The 19,369-nt window shown below is 43.5% G+C and overlaps 1 protein-coding gene across 14 annotated transcripts in view; it reads left to right on the plus strand.

Moving 5' to 3' along the window:
• Positions 1-19,369, plus strand: part of KCNQ2 (potassium voltage-gated channel subfamily Q member 2) — a 117,551-nt gene that overhangs the window by 56,580 nt on the left and 41,602 nt on the right. For 8 of the 14 annotated variants that reach the window (XM_039350057.1, XM_039350996.1, XM_039350149.1 and 5 more), the window contains exons 7-9: positions 2,269-2,364; positions 4,541-4,635; positions 16,012-16,041. In XM_039350057.1, coding sequence (XP_039205991.1) covers positions 2,269-2,364; positions 4,541-4,635; positions 16,012-16,041 — 221 coding nt within the window. Of the gene's footprint in view, positions 1-2,268; positions 2,365-4,540; positions 4,636-5,320; positions 5,357-16,011; positions 16,042-19,369 lie in introns of all 14 variants that reach the window. The other 6 variants (XM_039350225.1, XM_039350458.1, XM_039351071.1 and 3 more) reach the window with 2 other exon arrangements.

Below are 19,369 nucleotides of genomic sequence, written 5' to 3' on the forward strand. Positions count from 1 at the left end.
TCTGGCTGACTGTGCGATGATCAATAATAATAATAATAATAATAATAATAATAATAATAATAATAATTTTATGCCTCCCATTTCTCATACAAGGTGGACTCTAGGTGGCTCAGTTGTGGTTGTATGTTGTGATCAAAATTGTGGTCATTAGTCTCTGGGACTTCAGAATTCAAACAGACAAGCACCTGCAACATAACACCCCAGACTTAACAATTGTCGATAAGAAAGACAAAAAAGTCTGGATAGTGGACGTGGCAGTGCCTGGAGATAGCAGAATAGAAGAGAAAGAACTGGAGAAGATAACAAAATACAAAGACCTACAAATAGAAATAGAAAGACTGTGGCAAAAGCAAGCAAGGGTAGTACCAATAGTATAGGCTCCTTGGGTGCAATCCCAAAACAACTGGAGCACCACTTGAACACCATTGGCATTGACAAATTCGCTATTAGTCAATTGCAAAAGGCGGCCTTATTAGGAACTGCTTCCATCCTGCGACGATATCTGTAATACCATCAAACATCCACATCTGCCTATCCCAGGTCCTGGGTAAGGACTCGAAAGGTAGACAAAATGCCAAATCCAGTCTGAACATCTGGCTGACTGTGCGATGATCCATAATAATAATAGTAATAATGGACGTGGCAGTCCCTGGAGACAGCAGAATAGAAGAGAAAGAACTGGAGAAGATAACAAAATACAAAGACTTACAAATAGAAATAGAAAGACTGTGGCAAAAGCAAGCAAGGGTAGTACCAATAGTAATAGGCTCCTTAGGTGCAGTCCCAAAACAACTGGAGCACCACTTGAACACCATTGGCATTGACAAATTCGCTATTAGTCAATTGCAAAAGGCGGCCTTACTAGGAACTGCTTCCATCCTGCGACGATATCTGTAATACCATCAAACATCCACATCTGCCTATCCCAGGTCCTGGGTAAGGACTCGATAGGTAGACAAAATGCCAAATCCAGTCTGAACATCTGGCTGACTGTGCGATGATTCATAATTTTATGCCTCCCATCTCTCATACAAGGTGGACTCTAGGTGGCTCTGTTGTGGTTGTATGTTGTGATCAAAATTGTGGTCATTAGTCAAGGACAACCTGTGATGTTTCAATCACACATCCAAGTATTGCGTAATCTGATTCTTGGCATACAGGGAAGACTTGCTTTCTAATATTTTGTTATTGTGGGCTTTAGTTGGATCGAGTGTGATGAACTAAGATTCATTGTCCCTCATTATCTAGGGCAGGGGTCCTCAACCTTGGCTCTTTTATGACACGTGGACTTCAACTCCCAGAATTCCTGAGCCAGCATGGCTCAGCTTGGAAACCTCTCCCTTTCCCCTCAGCGTGGCTGGCTCAGGAATTCTGGGAGTTGGAGTCCACGAGTCATAAAAGAACCAAGGTTGCCTACTCCTGATCCAGGTGATCTTTTCTTCAACATTTGAGGAACATTTGTGGACATGTGGAGTTTCTTTGCATGTGTGTAATTCTCCAAGGAATACAGCCTGGGATCTTCAGAAGGAAGGAGTAGAAGGGTAAGAAATACCGTATTTTCCGGCGTATTAGTCAACTTGGCGTATAAGACAACCCCCGACTTTGGAGCCAATTTGCATGCCTAGAAAGTTGTCTTATACGCCGGAAACTACCGTAATTCCTGGCGTATAAGACGACCCGGCGTATAAGACGACCCCCCCCCCAACTTCGGAGCCGATTTGCATGCTTTAGAAAGTCATCTTATACGCCGGAAAATACGGTAATTGACAAACCTAATGCGAAATAATACTGTACTTAATATAGAAAATATAGAAACGTTATTGAGACTCTAGAAAGAGTACAGAGAAGAGCAACGAAGATGATTAGGAGACTGGAAGCTAAAACATACGAAGGACGGTTGCAGGAACTGGGGATGTCTACTTTAAGGAAAACAAGGATTAGGGTGACATGATAGCAGTGTCCCACTATCTAAGTGGCTGCCCCAAAGAAGAGGGGGGTCAACCTATTCTCCAAAGCACCTGAAGGCAGGACAAGAAACAATGGGTGGAAACTAATCAAGGAGAGAACCAAATCTCGAACTAAGGAGAAATTTCCTGACAGTTCGAACAATTAATCAGTGGAACTGCTTGCCTGCAGAAGTGGTGGGTTGTGGGTTTCAAACCTCACTGGAGGTTTGTAAGAAGAAATTGGACAACCACTTGTTTGAAATGTATAGGAGGTCTCCCAAGGTCCCTTCCAACTCTGATATTTGGTTAATTTAATTTTCAGGGAATTCTAGGTTCCGGCTTTGCCCTGAAGGTTCAAGAGCAGCATCGTCAGAAGCACTTTGAAAAAAGGAGGAATCCTGCAGCTGGCCTAATTCAGGTAAGCAGAGAGAATGGGTGGGTGGGTGGGGGGCTCAGGGAAGGTCGGATCTCCGAAGAGAGAGAAATGGATCAAGAAGGTGCTGAAAGAGAATCGATTCACGCTGCAAAATCGTCTAGAGCAGGGGTAGGCAACCTTGGCTCTTTTATGACTGGTGGACTTCAACTCCCAGAATTCCTGAGCCACCATGGCTCAGCTTCGAAACCTCACTCTTTCCCCTCAGCGTGGCTGGCTGAGGAATTCTGGGAGTTGAAGTCCACGAGTCATGAGGGGGCCATAATTCCCCCATGCTGGCTCATAAAAGGGCCAAGTTTGAAGAGTCCTATTCTGTCTAGTGCAGGGGTAGGCAACCTTGGCTCTTTTATGACTCGTGGACTTCAACTCCCAGAATTCCTGAGCCAGCCACGCTGAGGGGAAAGGGAGAGGTTTCCAAGCTGAGCCATGCTGGCTCAGGAATTCTGGGAGTTGAAGTCCACGAGTCATGAGGGGGCCATAATTCCCCCATGCTGGCTCAGGAATTCTGGGAGTTGAAGTCCACGAGTCATGAGGGGGCTATAATTCCCCCATGCTGGCTAATAAAAGGGCCAAGTTTGAAGAGCCCTATTCTATCTAATGCCCCTGAGAATGGCAACATTTAAAATAACCCCTGCTCAATTCTAGATTTGGAGGAGATGGAGGAGAGAAGGTGGTACCCCAAACTCAAAACACCCTTCCTCTACAATTCCCACAAACAAAAACAGCCACTAAAACCAGCTACCTAGATCAGGGGTAGGCAACCTTGGCTCTTTTATGACTCGTGGACTTCAACTCCCAGAATTCCTGAGCCAGCCAGGCTGAGGGGAAAGGGAAAGGTTTCCAAGCTGAGCCATGCTGGCTCAGGAATTCTGGGAGTTGAAGTCCACGAGTTATAAAAGAGCCAAGGCTGCCTACTCCTGTTCTAGAGCAAGGAGCTCTGATCTTGGCAACTTTAAGACTTGTGGACTTCAACTCCCAGAATTCCCCAGCCAGCCAACTTTAAGACTTGTGGACCTCAACTGCAGTGATTTGTTTAACAACTGTGGCAAAAAAGGTTGTAAAATGGGGCACGGTTCACTTAACAATCACCTTGCTTAACAACAGAAAATCTGATCATGGTTGTGGTTGTAAGAGGAGGACTTCCTGTAAGTTAAAGATTAGGACAATGTGGTTTCTCCCCTGCAGAATCTAAGTTAGCAATAGCAACAGCACTTAAGACTTATATACCACTTCACAGGGCTTCACAGCCCTCTCTAAGCAATTCACAGAGTCAGTCCCCAACAATCTGGGACCTCATTTTACCAACCTTGGAAGAATGGAAGGCTCAGTCAACCTTGAGTTGGCCAGGATCGAACTGCGGGCAGTTGGCTGAGTTAGTCTGCAATGCTGCATTCTAACCACAGCACTACCACAACTCTTAATAGCAATAGCTCTTAGACGTATATACTGCTTCACAGCGCTTTTTACAGCTTTCTCTGAGTGGTTCACAGCAGAGGTCACTGACCTTTGTCACTTGGTGGACCGGAGGAAAAAGGAGGTGGAAGCATTTTATATGCGTGCGTGTGTGCGTGCATGAGGCTGCGAGCACGTGCACGCCGAAAACGGCATGATACTAGCCCTGCCCTGTTCTTGTGTGGCACAGCGTGTGGTGGTGGCTGTTTTTGTGACTTGCAGTGCCACGGCAGCCCATTTTTGCACCCTGCTGTGTGGTGGCGCCCATTTTCACAACCCATGGTGTGGTGGCAGCCTGTTTTTGCACCCTGAGGTGTGGTGGTGTCCCGTTTCTGTGCCCCGTGGCCGCAGCACTAACACAAGTGAGGGGGTATGCACACACATGCGTGTGGACTTGCCAGCCTGTCCCACAGCCCGGTGGCCAGCAGCCACGGCCCACTACCGGGCCACAGCCCACAGGTTGGGGAACCCTGGTTTACAGAGGCAGCATATTGCCCCCAACAATCTGGGTCCTCATTTTACTGACCTTGGGAGGTCAGTAAAGCTCAATCAACCTTGAACTGGCCAGGATCGAACTGCTGGCAGTGGGCAGAGTCAGCCTGCAATGCCTCCTTCTAACCAGTGCGCCACTAGCAAGTTAACTTCATTATTTGCTTGTTTTATTTTTTTTTTGAAATCACATCTGCCTCTCCTTCCTATATTCTCTTAGGCTGCCTGGAGGTTTTACGCCACTAACCTCACCCGAACCGATTTGCACTCTACCTGGAATTACTACGAACAAACTGTCACCGTTCCCATGTACAGGTAAGCATTTCCTCTGGGTCCATGATTCCTCTACAAGTAGTCCTTGACTTACAACCATTTGTTTAGTGACCATTCTAAGTTACAACGGCACTAAAATAAGTGATTTATGACTGTTTTTCACACTTGTGACCACTGTAGCATCTCCATGGTCACGTGATCAAAATTCAGACGCTTAGAACTGACTCATATTTATGACGGTTGCACGACCCTGGGACCCTATGACAAGCAAAGTCCATGGGGAAGGCAGATTTACTTCTTTTGTCTTACTTAACAACTGCCGTGATTTGCTTAATAACGATGGCAAGAAAGGTTGTAAAATGGGGCAAAACTTAACTGTTTTGCTCAGCAACAGAAATGTTGGGCTCAATTGTGGTTGTAAGTCAAGGACTACCTATATTTCTATCCATTTTGCTTATTTTTTTGTTATGTTCAACAAAATGTTCTGTTCTCATTGTGTGAGTGTGGTTTTTTTTTTTTTTAAACTCACAGGGAAGTTGTTTTCGGAAGTCACTTTTTGTTTTTAAATGCTGGATTTAGATTTATTTCTCCATGGCTTACATTGGTTTATATTAATTTGTTTTTCTTTTCTTGCACATTTATGTTTCTCCGTCTTGCGTTGGTCACCGTCTTTATTTTCCTACACCTGTTCTCGGTGGGTTTTATTTTCTGACAATTGCCATGTCAGAAAGCTGAAGACGATCTGAAAGGCTGGCCTTGAAAAGTAGGTAAAAAAAAATAATAACCCCATTTTCCAGTTCTTTCCCATGACTTTTCTCTTCCTGTAACATTTAGCATTTTGACCTGTGCTGTTTTTGTCTGTGATGTGGAAAATGAATTGTGGAACATCCTTTCTGATTCCTTCCCTGATCAGCCTAGAGCAGGGGTCTTCAAACTTGGCCCTTTTATGACTTGTGGACTTCAACTCCCAGAATTCCTCAGCCAGCATGCCTGGCTGAGGAATTCTGGGAGTTGAAGTCCACAAGTCATAAAAGGGCCAAGTTTGAAGTCCCCTGGCCTAGAGTTACATTTCTTAACCTCAGCAACTTTAAGACGTATGGACCAACTCCCAGAATTCCAGAGCCAACATAGCTGGCAGGGAGAGTTGAAATTCATACATCTTAAAGTTGCTAAGGTTGAGAAATAGTGGCTTAGAGTAACTAAATAATTTCAGTTTCTAACAAGAAATTTAGTGGGGAGCAGAACACATGGAGAACACGGTTACCAATTCTTTGTGAAAATAATCTTCAGGCAGAATGATGGTCACAGCATAAAGTAGCCTCCTCTAGTATGTGTCTTCCAGGTATATAGGAACTGCAGTTCCCAGAATTCCCTGGACTCTGCTGATTGGGAATTTGGGGAAGAGAGGACCCACTCATTGGGAGAGAACAAGATTGGGGAAAGTAGCCGTAGATTTATTGACTCAGCTGCATTAAGAGAACTTTTGCTACTATAGAAATGGTTGTAGTTGATTGGTGAGATTGAATACTTGTAAATTCTTTCTTTTGTTGAATGAGCAAGGAGCAGAATCTGGCTGTTTGGATGTAGAAGCTAAGCAATTTCAGGCCTGATTAGTATTGGATGGGAGATTGGAAGATTGGAAAACAATTAGAAAATTAGAAATTAGAAAAAAATTAGAAGAAAAAGAAAAATTCCCAAGAAATGACAATGAAATAAAATGAACAACATCACAACATTTATTGGAGAGCAAGCTTGATGTAGTGGTTAAGGTGCTGGTTTAAAAACGATGTGACGGTGAGTTCTAGTCCAGCTTTAGGCATGAAAGCCAACTGGGTGACTTTGGACCAATCATCAAGGAATGGTAATTTCTAGTTCCACCTTAGGCAGTAAAGCTGGCTGGGCGACTTTGGACCAATCACCAGGATATGGTGGTGTCAAGGTTCCAACTAATGAAACCAAATAAATCAGAACTCTGAGGCTTGAAGTTTCCTCAAAGAACATGTTTATTGGATACATAATATCGGCAGAGTCAAAAGTGAAACCAACGCTAAAATTCTCCTTAGGAATTCAGTGTAACTAAATGTAACAGTTCCCTCCCTTCTGCTATGCTATTGATCATGCTAGCCAATAAAAGAAATTGACAGGCTTCATGAAACTTCTTCTCTCCACCTTCCAGCTCTTGTGGGAATGACCTTGGTTCCCATTGGACCACTCCGTGTTTAGTCTAGCAATGCTGTCCTTTTCTTTTCCCCTCCCCCCCATCCTGTGGCAACTTAGAATGACAAAGATGGCTTCACCCAGGTTCGTTTCAGAAGTTGACAGTAAGTTCTAGTCCTGCCTTAGTCATGAAAACCACCAGTGGGTTTGGGCCAATCACAAAGAGAAGGTAAATTCTAGTCCTTGACAAGGCTTCAAGCTCTCATGGTCTTCAGCTGACCTGAAGCAGTTTCGTTTCTCCTTCTGCCCACTTGAAAGTAACACCTCCCCTCCTTAATCTAAAAGGCAAGTTGAAACACAGAGGCATGTAGCTGCCAAAGTTTCATTTTTGACAGGTATAGGGTTTCGTGCTTGAGCAGGGGGTTGGACTACAGGACCTCCAAGGTCCCTTCCAATGCTGTTATTTTGGTTTTGAGTTATAACAACTAACAAGGAGGACATCAGATTGAAGAAGCTGATCTAGGTGGTGGAGGCGTCCACCAGAGCTTTACAGTCAGATGTGCGTGCATTTAGGGTTTATTTTACTTAATTATTAAACAAATATATATGGCTGCCATCCCAGTCACACACAGCTGATTCTGTGTGGCTTACAACAATAAAAATCTGGAGCATAAAAGCCATAAGGCCCCATCCTTAACTCCTTCCTCAGCCCCCCCCCCAATGGCAGCAGCAAACCAAACAAATCAACCACTTGATCTGCTCCATTCTCCATTCGTGATCCCCAGGCTCACTGACAAAACCATGACTTCAGGACCTTTTGGAAAAGCCACAAGCTGCTAAATACAGGTCATCCTCGACTTACAACCACTCATTTAGTGACCATTCGGAGTTACAGGAGCAATGAAAATAGTGACTTATGACCGTTTTTCACACTTAAGGCTCTTGCAGTATCCCCATGGTCAGGGGAAGGCAACCTTGGCTCTTTTACGACTCGTGGACTTCAACTCCCAGAATTCCTGGGCCAGCCATGCTGAGGGGAAAGGGAGAGGTTTCCATGCTGAGCCATATTAGCTCAGGAATTCTGGGAGTTGAAGTCCACGAGTCATAAAAGAGCCAAGGTTGCCTACCCCTGCACTATACCAAACTGGCTGTCTTTGCACCTAAAGCAGCATGGTATTTGTTTCAGTAAGAGCAAATGTAATCTTGTCTCCTTTTTAAAAAAAAACAAAAACAAAATCAGATCAGGAATCCTGGGTGAGGCCCAAATCCTCCCTGTCCTTCTGGATGAGTGTGTACCAAGACGATGCAGTTCAGTGGAGGCCAGTCAGACGTGAGAGATTTCAGCGGAGAGAACCTTGCTTCAACAGAGAGTTGATCAGATAATCACAGACCGCTGTGTTTCTCCTGGCTTATTTCATCATTTCTGCTTGCTTCGGCGCCTCGGATATGCCAAGATATGTATTTGGAAGCCTTGATATAATCGCTTTGCTCACACTTAGCAGGAAACAACCCCTTGATCTATTTTTGTAGAGCTTCTCTGGCACCTAAGCTAAGCCAAGCTCTGTCCTTTGAATAATTGATTGGGGTGGTGAATTTTTAATCTCCTCAGTAAGAGTTGTTGTGATCAAATTCACTTCTGGGCAAAAAATTTGCTGCATTTCTGCAAGGGCTCTGCTAATGTCCCTTGCTTCTCTGCTTGCAGTGGTAGAGAAGACTTTGAATAGCGAGATGGGCAATTTATCAATTTGATAAATAAACATACATACATACATACATACATACATACATACATACATACATACATACATTGACAGGTGAATCCTTGCCAATTGGTAGATGTGGGCGACTTATCAATTTGATAAATAAATAAATAAGTAAGTAAATAAATACGTAAGTAAGTAAGTAAGTAAATAAATAAAAATACATAAATTGGACAGCTGAATCCTTGCCAATTGGTAGATGTCTGACAGGATGGACCTGGTTTGTACCAATGTTTAAAAGCTCTGAGCTATTCTTTTTTTTTTTTCAAAATTTTATTTATAATACAATTAAAAAACATTGGATGTAACGTGACATTCCAGTATATACATTCTTATCAAGTTGTTCCCCATTTTACAATTGATTCTTCATCTATAATTATACATCTACGTTTTTTAAATACAGTACTTATTCTAAAATAACATATATTTCTATCTTAATGCTAATCTTTAATCCCAACCCTCCTCCTCGAATCCCTCAAAGCTATTCTTAGAGAGTGTTTCCAAATTATAATTTCAGGAGTTGTTCTGGGCAATGTTTGAATGGGAGACCACGAGGCGATATATATATTTGGCAGTCACAGAATGTATGATTTTTGTCATTAAGTCGATCCCCAACTCAGCGCAAGAATCCCATAAACCACCCTTGATAGGTAGTCATCAAATTCCTACAGTTTTAGATGGATCGCCCCACTGAATGGCTATTCTTCACAGCAGGATATTCCTACTAATATTCATCAGGACTCTCCTTTCTTAAAAACAACAAAACTTGAAAGGGCCATAATATTCCAACCAAGAACGTGGTATGAGGATAACAGAATAACATAATAACAGAATTGGAAGGGACTTTGAAGGTCTTCTAGTCCAACCCCCCCCGCCCCACTCAAGCAGGAAACCCTGTACCATTTCAAGACAAGTGGCTCTCCAGTCTCTTCTTAAAAACCTACAATATTGGAGCAATCACAACCTCTGGAGAGCATTCATGCAATGCCGCTCTACATCAGTACAATGTGCTATAGAATAGAGTAGAGTAGAGTAGAGTAGAGTAGAGTAGAGTAGAGTAGAGTAGAGTAGAATGGAATGGAATAGAATAGAATAGAATAGAATAGAATATTGAATGGAATAGAATAGAATAGAATAGAATAGAATAGAATAGAATAGAATAGAATAGAATAGAATAGAAGCTGGAAGGGACCTTGGAGGTCTTCTAGTCCAACCCCCTGCTCAAGCAGGAGAACCTACACCATTTCAGACCAGTGAATGTCCAGTCTCCTCTTAAAAATCTCCAGTGATGGAGCGCCCATGATTTCTGGAGGCAAGCTGTTCCACTGGCTGATTGGCCTCACTGTCAGGAAGTTTCTCCTTAGTTCCAGGCTGCTTCTCTCTTTGATCAGTTTCCAACCGTTGTTTCTTGTCCTTCCCTCTGGTGCTTTGGTGAACAATCTGACCCCCTCTTCTTTGTCACAGCCCCTCAGATACTGGAACACTGCTATCATGTCTCCCCTATTTCTTCTTTTCTTTAGATTAGCCAAACCCAAGTCCCGCAGCCTTTCTTCATATGTTTTGGTCTCCAGGCCTTGGATCATCTTAGTTGCTCTTCTCTGAATTTTTTCCCAAACTCTCAACATCTAGATGGGGTTGTCTTGAAAAGTATCCAGAAATTTTAGTTGGTTCAAAACGTGGCAGATTTCATGGTTCTATGCAAGTCTAGATTTCCATCTGTGTCATCTATTTTGTGGGAGCTGCATTGGTTGATGATTTGCTTGCCGGGTCCAGTTCAGGGAGCTGGTTGGCAGCTTCAAAGCCCCACATGGTCTGGGACAAGGTCATTTGAAGGACTAGCTTTTCCCTGTTATATCTACCCTACCCACCAAAGCAGGGAGGCAGAGATGTTATGGGCCCCCCCTCTTAAGGAGGTTAATCTGGAGGGACCAAGAAGAAGGATCTTCTCTGTGGTGGCTCCCCCTCAGTGGAACATCATCTTCATTGAGATATAATAATAATAATAATAATAATAATAATAATAATAATAATAATAATAATAATAATAGTAAAGTTGGAAGGGACCTTGGAGGTCATCTAGTCCAACCCCCTGCTCATGCAGGAAACCCTATACCATTTCGGACAAATGGCTGTCCAGTCTCTTCTTAAAAACTTCCAGTGTTGGAGCATTCACCACTTCTGGAGACAGGGTGTTCCACTGGTTAATTGTTCTAACTGTCAGGAAGTTTCTCAATAGTTCTAGGTTGCTTCTCTCCTTGATTAGTTTCCATCCATTGCTTCTTGTCCTGCCTTCAAGCGCTTTGGAAAATAGCTTGACTCCCTCTTCTTTATGGCAGCCCTGAGATATTGGAACACAGCTATCATGTCCCCCCTCGTCTTTCTCTTCATTAAACTAGACATACCCAATTCCAGCAGCCATTCCTTGTATGTTTTAGCCTCCAGCCCCCTAATCATCTTTGTTGCTCTTCTCTGTACTCTTTCTAGAGTCTCAACATCTTTTTTACATCGTGGTGACCAAAACTGGATGCCGTATTCCAAGTGTGGCCTTACCAAGGCCTTGTAAAGTGGTATTAACACTTCAGGTGATCCTGATTCTATCCCTCTGTTAATGCAGCCTAGCACTGTGTTGGCTTTTTTGGCAGCTGCAGCACACGGCTGGCTTATATTTAAGTGATTGTCCACTAGGACTCTGAGATCCCTCTCACAGTTGCTATTGTTGAGCAAGGCACCCCCTATACTTTACCTGTGCATTTGGCTTTTCTTGCCTAAATGTAGAACCTTGCTTTTTTCACCCTGACACTCTTTCATGAGGCCCTGAAGATATGGTTTTTGCCAGTGGGCCTGGGGACCCCAGGGTGATCCGTAGCCCATCAAGTGTCTGGTCTGATTGTTGTCACCGGGAGATGTGGGGATTTACTGGGGTTTGTACTGGAGTTTTATTTTAGTAAGGCGCCTAGAATCACTGTGAGTGAGTTGGGTGTCCCTACAGGTAGTCCTTGACTTACAACCATTCATTTAGTGACTGTTCAAAGTTACCACAGCACTGAAAAAAGGGACTTGTGAGTGTTTTTCACACTTAACGCCCATGGCAGCATCTCCTTGCTCGCATAATCAAAATTTGGACGCTTGGCAACCGATTCATAATTACGACGGTTGCATATTTATGATAGGGATCACGTGATCTCCTTTTGGGACCGTCTGACAAGCAAAGTCAATGGGGAAGCCAGATTCACTTAACCCGTCATATTTCTCACTTAACAACTGCAGCAATTCCTTTTAACAACTCTGGCCAGAAAAGTGATACGATGGAGCAAAACTCACTTGGACAACTGTCTTGCTTTGCAACAGAAACTTTGGGCTCAGCTCTGGCCGTTAAGTTGAGGACTACCTGTACGAATTTTCTTAAGAAAGAAATTCAAGGTGTCTCCAGGAATTGGGTTCGGCTCAAGGAAGACTTTATGGTAAATGTGTTATGTGTGAATACAGTTATGTAGACTTTCCTTCTTTTGGGGGGAGGGAGTTTAAGGAAAAAGCAATGAGTGAAAGAAGCCATGAGGTCACCAGGTGGTCAGAAATGGAGGACAATATCCCCTGGATTTCCTTCCCAGGGATGAAAGAGGTCATGAGGATGCTCCAGCAGACGTTGTCTCTGGAAATACCCCCATTGTGGCATTCCATCAGTATTTCCCACTCTAGCCAGATTTTATGGGCTTCATTTTCTTCCTAGTAATTAGGTTTAATAAAGCTTAACGTGAGATGGGAGAAGATTAATTAATGCTTGTCTGCCCCTAGAGAGCTTTTTCATCACAGGCAGCGTTTTCAACGCTACGAAGCAATCCACTTAGGATGTACGTTAAGCAATTTTTGCAGCTTTCTTTTAATAAGTCACCATGGAGTCAGCTAAGGAGCCGCACGATTAAGGTAAATAAAATCTCCATAATGTATGCAGTTATAATCTGTGTCTGTGCTCTAATCAAGGAAATGGGGGATCTTTTAAAGTTTCTAGCCCTGGCATTTGCAGAGAGCAAAGCTGTCTTTGCAGAACGATTCTGAGGTTAATTACTCTTCATCACTCAGGAGAAAACCCCTTTTTTTTAAAGAGAGAGAGAGAGAGAGAGATAGAGAGAGAGAGAGAGAGAGAGAGAGAGAGCGTGCGAAGGAGTTCCTTCTGAGGAAATAATGCAGCAGGCGACTAGAAGCTAGTTAAACCTTGGACAAGGGACTTCCTGATTTAAAGAAAAAACATATTGGGTAGGTTGGGAATTAGAATTTTGAGTTGGAGCATTGAGTCCAACTCTGGTTAGTGCAGTGATGTTAATGGTCTAGTGATGTTAATGGTCTAGTGATTAAGGCCAGGAGACAGTGAGTTCTAGTTCCACCTTAGGCATGAAAGCTAACTGGGTGACTTAAGGCTGATCACCAGGAGACGGTGAGTTCTAGTTCCACCTTAGGCATGAAAGCTAACTGGGTGACTTTAGGCAGATCACCAGGAGACAGTGAGTTCTAGTTCCACCTTAGGCATGAAAGCTAACTGGGTGACTTTAGGCCGATCACCAGGACATGGTGAGTTCTAGTTGTGACTTAGGCATGAAAGCCGTCTGGATAAATTTGGGTCAATTACCAGTAGACTGTGAGTTCTAGTCCCATCTTAGGCATTAAAAGCAGCCGGGTGACTTTGGGCCAATCACCAAGAGGTGATGAGTTCTAATCCTGCTTTAGTCATGAAAGCTGAGTGGATGACCTTGGGCCAGTCCCCCCTCTCTCAGTCCAACCCACCTCACAGGGTGGCTGTAGTGGGGGAAATAGAAGGAGGAAGGAGTATTATGCACATTCACTGCCTTCAATTACTGATCATGTAATAAAGATTGGATAAAATCGAGTGACTAAATAAAGAATAGGCTGTCTGCATGTCCCGGACTGTAAGCTCCATATTTTCTAACACTTCTTGGTCTGGCTCCTCTCCTCAGCTTGGCAAAAAGTGCACAGATTCAGCTGTGAGGTGATGTGGAACAATCGATTCACCGTCTGCCAGTGTAAAAGTGCAAATGGCTCTTGTATCTGCAGGGTGTTACATTAATTGTCCTCTTCCTGTGTGAATTCATGGGCTCTTAGGATTGATGCTGAATCATTGCATAAGAGGGAACTAACAGAATAAAGCAGGGGTCTTCAAACGTGGCCCATTTATGACTTGTGGACTTCAACTCCCAGAATTCCTCAGCCAGGCACACTGGCTGAGGAATTCTGGGAGTTGAAGTCCACAAGTCATAAAAGGGCCACGTTTGAAGACCCCTGGAATAAAGTAACAGAATTGGGAGGGACCTTGGAGGTCTTCTAGTCCAACCTCCTGCACAAGCAAGAGATCCTATACCAGAGACGTGCAACTATAGCTCCTTTACGACCAGTGGACTTCAACTCCCAGAATTCCTCAGCCAGCCATGCTGTACCATTTAGACAAATGGCTGTCCAATCTGTTCTTAAAAATCTCCAGTGAGCAACTACAGCTTCTGGAAGTAAGCCGGTCCAACGATTAATTTTTCTCCTTAGTTCTAGATTGATTCTTTCTTTGATTAGTTTCCATCCACTCATCTGAAATGATACAGAGTGCTTTGGAGAATAGCTTGACCCCCTCTTCTTTGTGGCATCCCCAGAGATATTGGAACACTCCTATCATGTCACATTGCTGGTCCTTCTCTTCATTAAACTAGACATACCCAATTCCAGCAACTGTTCTTCGTATGTTTTAGCCTCCAGTCCCCTGATCATCTTTGTTGCTCTTCTCTGTACTCTTTCTAGAGTCTCAATGTCTTTTTTACATTGCGGTGACCAAAACAAGGAAAGAGCAAGGAAAGTGAGAATGTGTTTGTCATCAATATGTAGCTTGTGGGTGGAAAATGAGAACACCAAGTCTTTTGCAGGAGGGAAGGATGTGATGGATTTGAAGTAATGAGCGTAAATTCCACACACCCTCTCATATACCGTAGTAACTAAGTCTCATCTATTTTACATGGCTTATTCCTGGAATAAAATAACTAGCTATGTTTAGCCCTGTTTCACTAGGAGCCTGACAGATAGGTATGAAAAGAGCGGGACGAAGATACTGCACTGAAAAAAAAAACATTTTTGCAGAAAAGCTGAATAGGACGTTGAGAGCTAGGGCATTCCCCAATAAATAGGTGTTTCAAAAGCTTGAACTTCGTCCTCCACACAGCTAGTCCTTTATTTACAAACATTCGTTTAGCGATTGTTTGAAGTTATAACAGCACTGAAAAAAGTAATTGACGACTAGTCCTCACACTTAAAACCATTGCAGGATCATTCAGACACTTGGCAACAGGCATGCATTTATGACAATCGTGGCATTCCAGAGTCACGTGATCTCCATGTGTGACCTTTCCCGCTGTCTTCCGACAATGGGGGAATCTGGATTCGCTTAACGGCCACTTGTTTCAATTATTTGCTGAATAACCATGGCAAACAGTCATAAAATTGGGCATGACTCATTTAACAACTGCTTTAGGAAGAGCCATGGTGGCGCAGTGGTCAGAATGCGGTATTGCAGGCTGACTCTGCTCACTGTCAGCATTTCGATCCTGACCTGCTCAAGGTTGAGTGAGCCTTCTATCCTTCTGAGGTCGGTAAAATGAGGAGCCAGATTGTTGGGGGCAAGAGGCTGACTCTATAAACTGCTTAGAGAGGGCTGTAAAGCATTATGAAGTGGTATATAAGTCTAAGTGCTATTGTTATTGTTTTGCTTAGGGACAGAAATTCTGGTCCCAATCATGATTGTAAGTTGAGGGCTACCTATATAACAGAATAACAAATAACCTTGGAAGGGACCTTGGAGGTCATTTAGTCCAACCCCTGCTCAGTCAGTAAACCCTATACCATTTCAGACAAATGGCTGTCCAGTCTCTTCTTAAAAACTTCCATTGTTGGAGCATTCACAGCTTCTGGACGCAGGTAATTCCACTGATTAATTGTTCTAACTGTCAGGAAGTTTCTCCTTAGTTCTAGGTTTCTTCTCTCCTTGATTAGTTTCCATCCGTTGCTTCTTCTTCTGCCTTCAGATGCTTTGGAGAATAGCTTGACTCTCCTCTTCTTTGTGGCAGCCCCTGAGATATTGGAAGACTGCTATCACGTCACCCCTAGTATATCCAATAATACATTTTAATACTGTTGAGTTTGTGTTCCTAATTATGACTCTGAAGTAGCGATCACGTATGGTTCAGTTTTTGGAGCCACAACTTGCACTTGTCAGAGTTGATAAATTTATTAAAAATATTTATAACCTGTCTGTCAAACTATAATCTCTAAGACATGTTGGTACTCACCGGCTGATTCATGTATAGAGTTTGCTAACTCAGTGGGACCTAATTGCCTCTATGCTAATTTTCCTTGTTCTTTTTTCCCCCTCCTCCTATTTCATTTGAAAATATTGTTTATGTATTCCTTTTCCCTCCTCCCCTCTTTTCCTCTCCTTTTTTCTGAAAATACTTGAAAGCTCACAAACGCAAACCTATGGTGCCTCCAGGTAGGCAGTGCATGTGAATGGGTGTTTGTGTGTCATGTTGTGGTTCGCGTTTTGTTGTTGGTGTTGGTGTCAGTTTGTTTTGGAATGACACTCACTCAGCTTTTCTGTACTGCGTGTAAAAGAAGATCCTCTAAATGGCAAACCTTCTATACAAAATAAGGCAAAAATCACCTCGGGTGGACCATCAAACCAAGGATTGTGTATTCTTTTACATGCATATCAAATTGTGCTGGGCATTGTGACCGCAGAAGTATCTGAAGGGTATGGTTAAAAAAAATCAAGATAGAAACTTCAATCAGGCCATTGTGGAAGCCATCTTGACTTTTTTGACTTCATCCTGTGACCCACAGCTTAAGAAAAGACATTTTCAAGCTACTGTAGTAGAAGACAGCAGGTGAGTACAGTGGTGGAATTCAGTTGGCTTAACCCAGCATATATTTGAATTATCTTGAATTTACACCGCTATTTCTGGTTACTGGCTTTTCCTAAATTAGAATAATACTTGATTTCTGCCATTAGCCTGGCCTGGCATGATGTAAACACAGATATTGGTCCATTAGCCATCAAATTACTTTCACTCTAGAGCAGGGGTCTCCAAACTGGGCAATTTTAAGACTTGTGGACTTCAGCTCCCAGAGTTCCCCAGCCAGCATGAGGAATTCTGGGAGTTGAAGTCTGCAAGTATTAAAGTTGCTGAGTTTGGAGAGCCGTACTCTAGACAGCTGTGCTTCCTACAAACTTCTTCATTGTCTCCCATATTTTCTCAATTGATGGCTTTTCTACCCCACTGCACATATCTCTTTTTCTCCTGCCTCCATCCATAATCTTTAAGCCTTATTTCCTTCCTCTGTGTATTCACTGGGGTTATATCAACATGCTTAACTAGATGTTAATTGTACGTCTGTAAGGGCCCACTTCAATCCCAATCTTAAGAAAGCAGACCTCTTGGAGACGGTTTCCTCCAACAGGAACTTTTATTAAAAGTAGTTGATAGCAGGCATAATAGACAGGATCTGAGGGATTCCTTTACAGGTCAATACTTTAAAGTGTCCCCAAGCAAACCCCATCTCACAGTTCATCCGGATGGTTCAGACCGGCCAATCTCCAGGTGTTAAGTCCATCGTGGGAAAGGGGAGATAACATTGGTCCGGCTCCGGTCATAGCGCGCTGTTCAAGCAGCTCTTTGCACCTCTTTTTGAGACCAGAGAAATAAGCCAGGCTCTGGAGATTGTATTTCTTTCTCCTCTCCTTTTCCTAGCTGACAGGCTAGGGAGAGGAAAGTTCAGAGAGAGATGCAGTGTAGGAAGCAAATTGTTACATTGTAACGGGCAGCGGACACAGAAGCAATAAACAAAACAAAAGATTACATTGTAGTGAATAGAGGAAATGAAAGCAATAACCCCACAGGCATATCCCCCCTCCCCCTTGGGAGTATGGCAGAACCGAGGGGAAAGTGAGATTTGTTTTTAGATCAGAGGAGATAGGTAGAAATGAAATAGAAATGGGTTTTGACACCGTCCTAAGTTTAGTAGCAATAGAAGGGAATATTTGTACCGTGTTTCCTCAAAAATAAGACCCCCCCCAGAAAATAAGCCCTAGCCTGATTTTTGGGTGTGCACCTAATATAAGCCCTACCCCCAAAATAAGTTCTAGTTAAGAGACTGCCTACTCCACCCCACTGTCTGGTTGCTTGCTGTTGCAATGGGGAAGAAAGCTTGCATTGTACTGGTGCTACTGCCACAAGTTGAGGTGAGGCAGGTGGGGAGGGTGGAACTGCCCTACACGCCCCCACATGCTTACCTCAGGGCCCCCACAGCCAGGCCACCCCCCCACCTGCCTCGCCTCAACTCATGGCGGCAGCACCTCAACTCATGGTGCGGTCAACCAGATGGTGGGATGGAGTAGGCAGGCAGCTGCAAACTAAGACATCCACCGAAAATAAGACCGGGTCTTATTTTTCCTTCTAGCCCTGATGATGTTACCTAGTTGGGTAATAAAATGTCTGCAACCAAGCAACCAAGCTCAGAGAACACCAAGGACCCCACCTGTGCTAACCTGTGTTAATTTTTCTGTGGCAGAGCCTGAAGTGTGTGGAGTCAACAGTTTGAGTGGGTTGGCTGTTGAACTGTATTTAGAACACCTAGAAAAGTAGTTAATTAAGTAACTAGGCTAAATGTGTGTGGGAACAAAGTCTTAGCTTATTAAACTATCTTGTACTAGGTGGGTCAGCCTTTCAAGATAGCCCAGACCAGAAGCTCGCCCAGAAGTATTAGCTCTACTATATTGTAAGGTTGCATTAACAGAATTTTGCAACTCTGAGAGTATTTTTCTCTCCCCTCCCCTCACCTTTACAGCCTCAGAAACGAGGGATGGTTCCTTCTGACATGTTTCCATGTCCCCATTGCCTCTGCAGACTCAGCTGCCTCTTATCCACCGTTACCCTAGCTCAGTGTTTCCCAAACTTGACAATTTTAAGGCATGAGGACTTCAACTCCCAGAATTCCACAGCCAGCAACGCTGGCTGTGGAATTCTGGGAGTTGAAGTCCACATGCCTTAAAATTGTCAAGTTTGGGAAACACTGCCCTAGCTGTTGCTTTCCCCCTGTCTCCCAAGGTCATTCCCATATGCCGTTACAGTTGTACTCTGGTTCCATCCAGTCCAGTTGTCTCTCTCTTGGCAACTGGCATGTAATTGTGACAGTTGCAATGTTCTGGGATCATGCGATCCCCTTTTGCGAACTTCCGACAAGCAAAGTTAACCGGAATCCAGATTCGCTGAACAACTGTGTTGCTAACTTAACAACTGCAATGATTCACTTAACAACTGTGGCAAGAAAGGTCGCAAAACTCATTTAACAACCGTCATTTCTTTGCAAGTTTGGGCTCAATTGTGGTCATAAGTCAAGGACTACCTTTAGAGAAGGATATAGTCTTTTTTCAGTTTTGGACAGATGATCTAACATCTCTCTTTGACCTTTGCTGACTCTCCTGCCTCCTTACTCTCCTTTTCCTTTTACACCGGCTTCAGCACAACCAGTACCCAATATCTTTTTGTGGTGTGTGCATGTGTGTACTTGTGGGAGTGTATCTTGTTTCTACCACCCATGTTGTGTTTCCTTTGTAAATGATTGCTTTGAGGCATGACCAGCGATGTTGACTTTGCCTGATTGTTGTGTGTGCTTCCAGTAACAACTCACAGTGTGTCTTTCGCTACCGGGAGTGAGCACCGTCCAATATTTCATTTTTTATACTTGAATCAATGTTTCCAGATCTGGACTGCCAAACTACAGGCTATCATTAGGTGGCAGGAAAGGACCACATCTGTAGT

Source organism: Crotalus tigris, unplaced genomic scaffold (assembly GCF_016545835.1).
Source record: "Crotalus tigris isolate CLP2741 ecotype Arizona unplaced genomic scaffold, ASM1654583v1 scf7180000017536.10889498, whole genome shotgun sequence".
Lineage (NCBI taxonomy): Eukaryota > Metazoa > Chordata > Lepidosauria > Squamata > Viperidae > Crotalus > Crotalus tigris.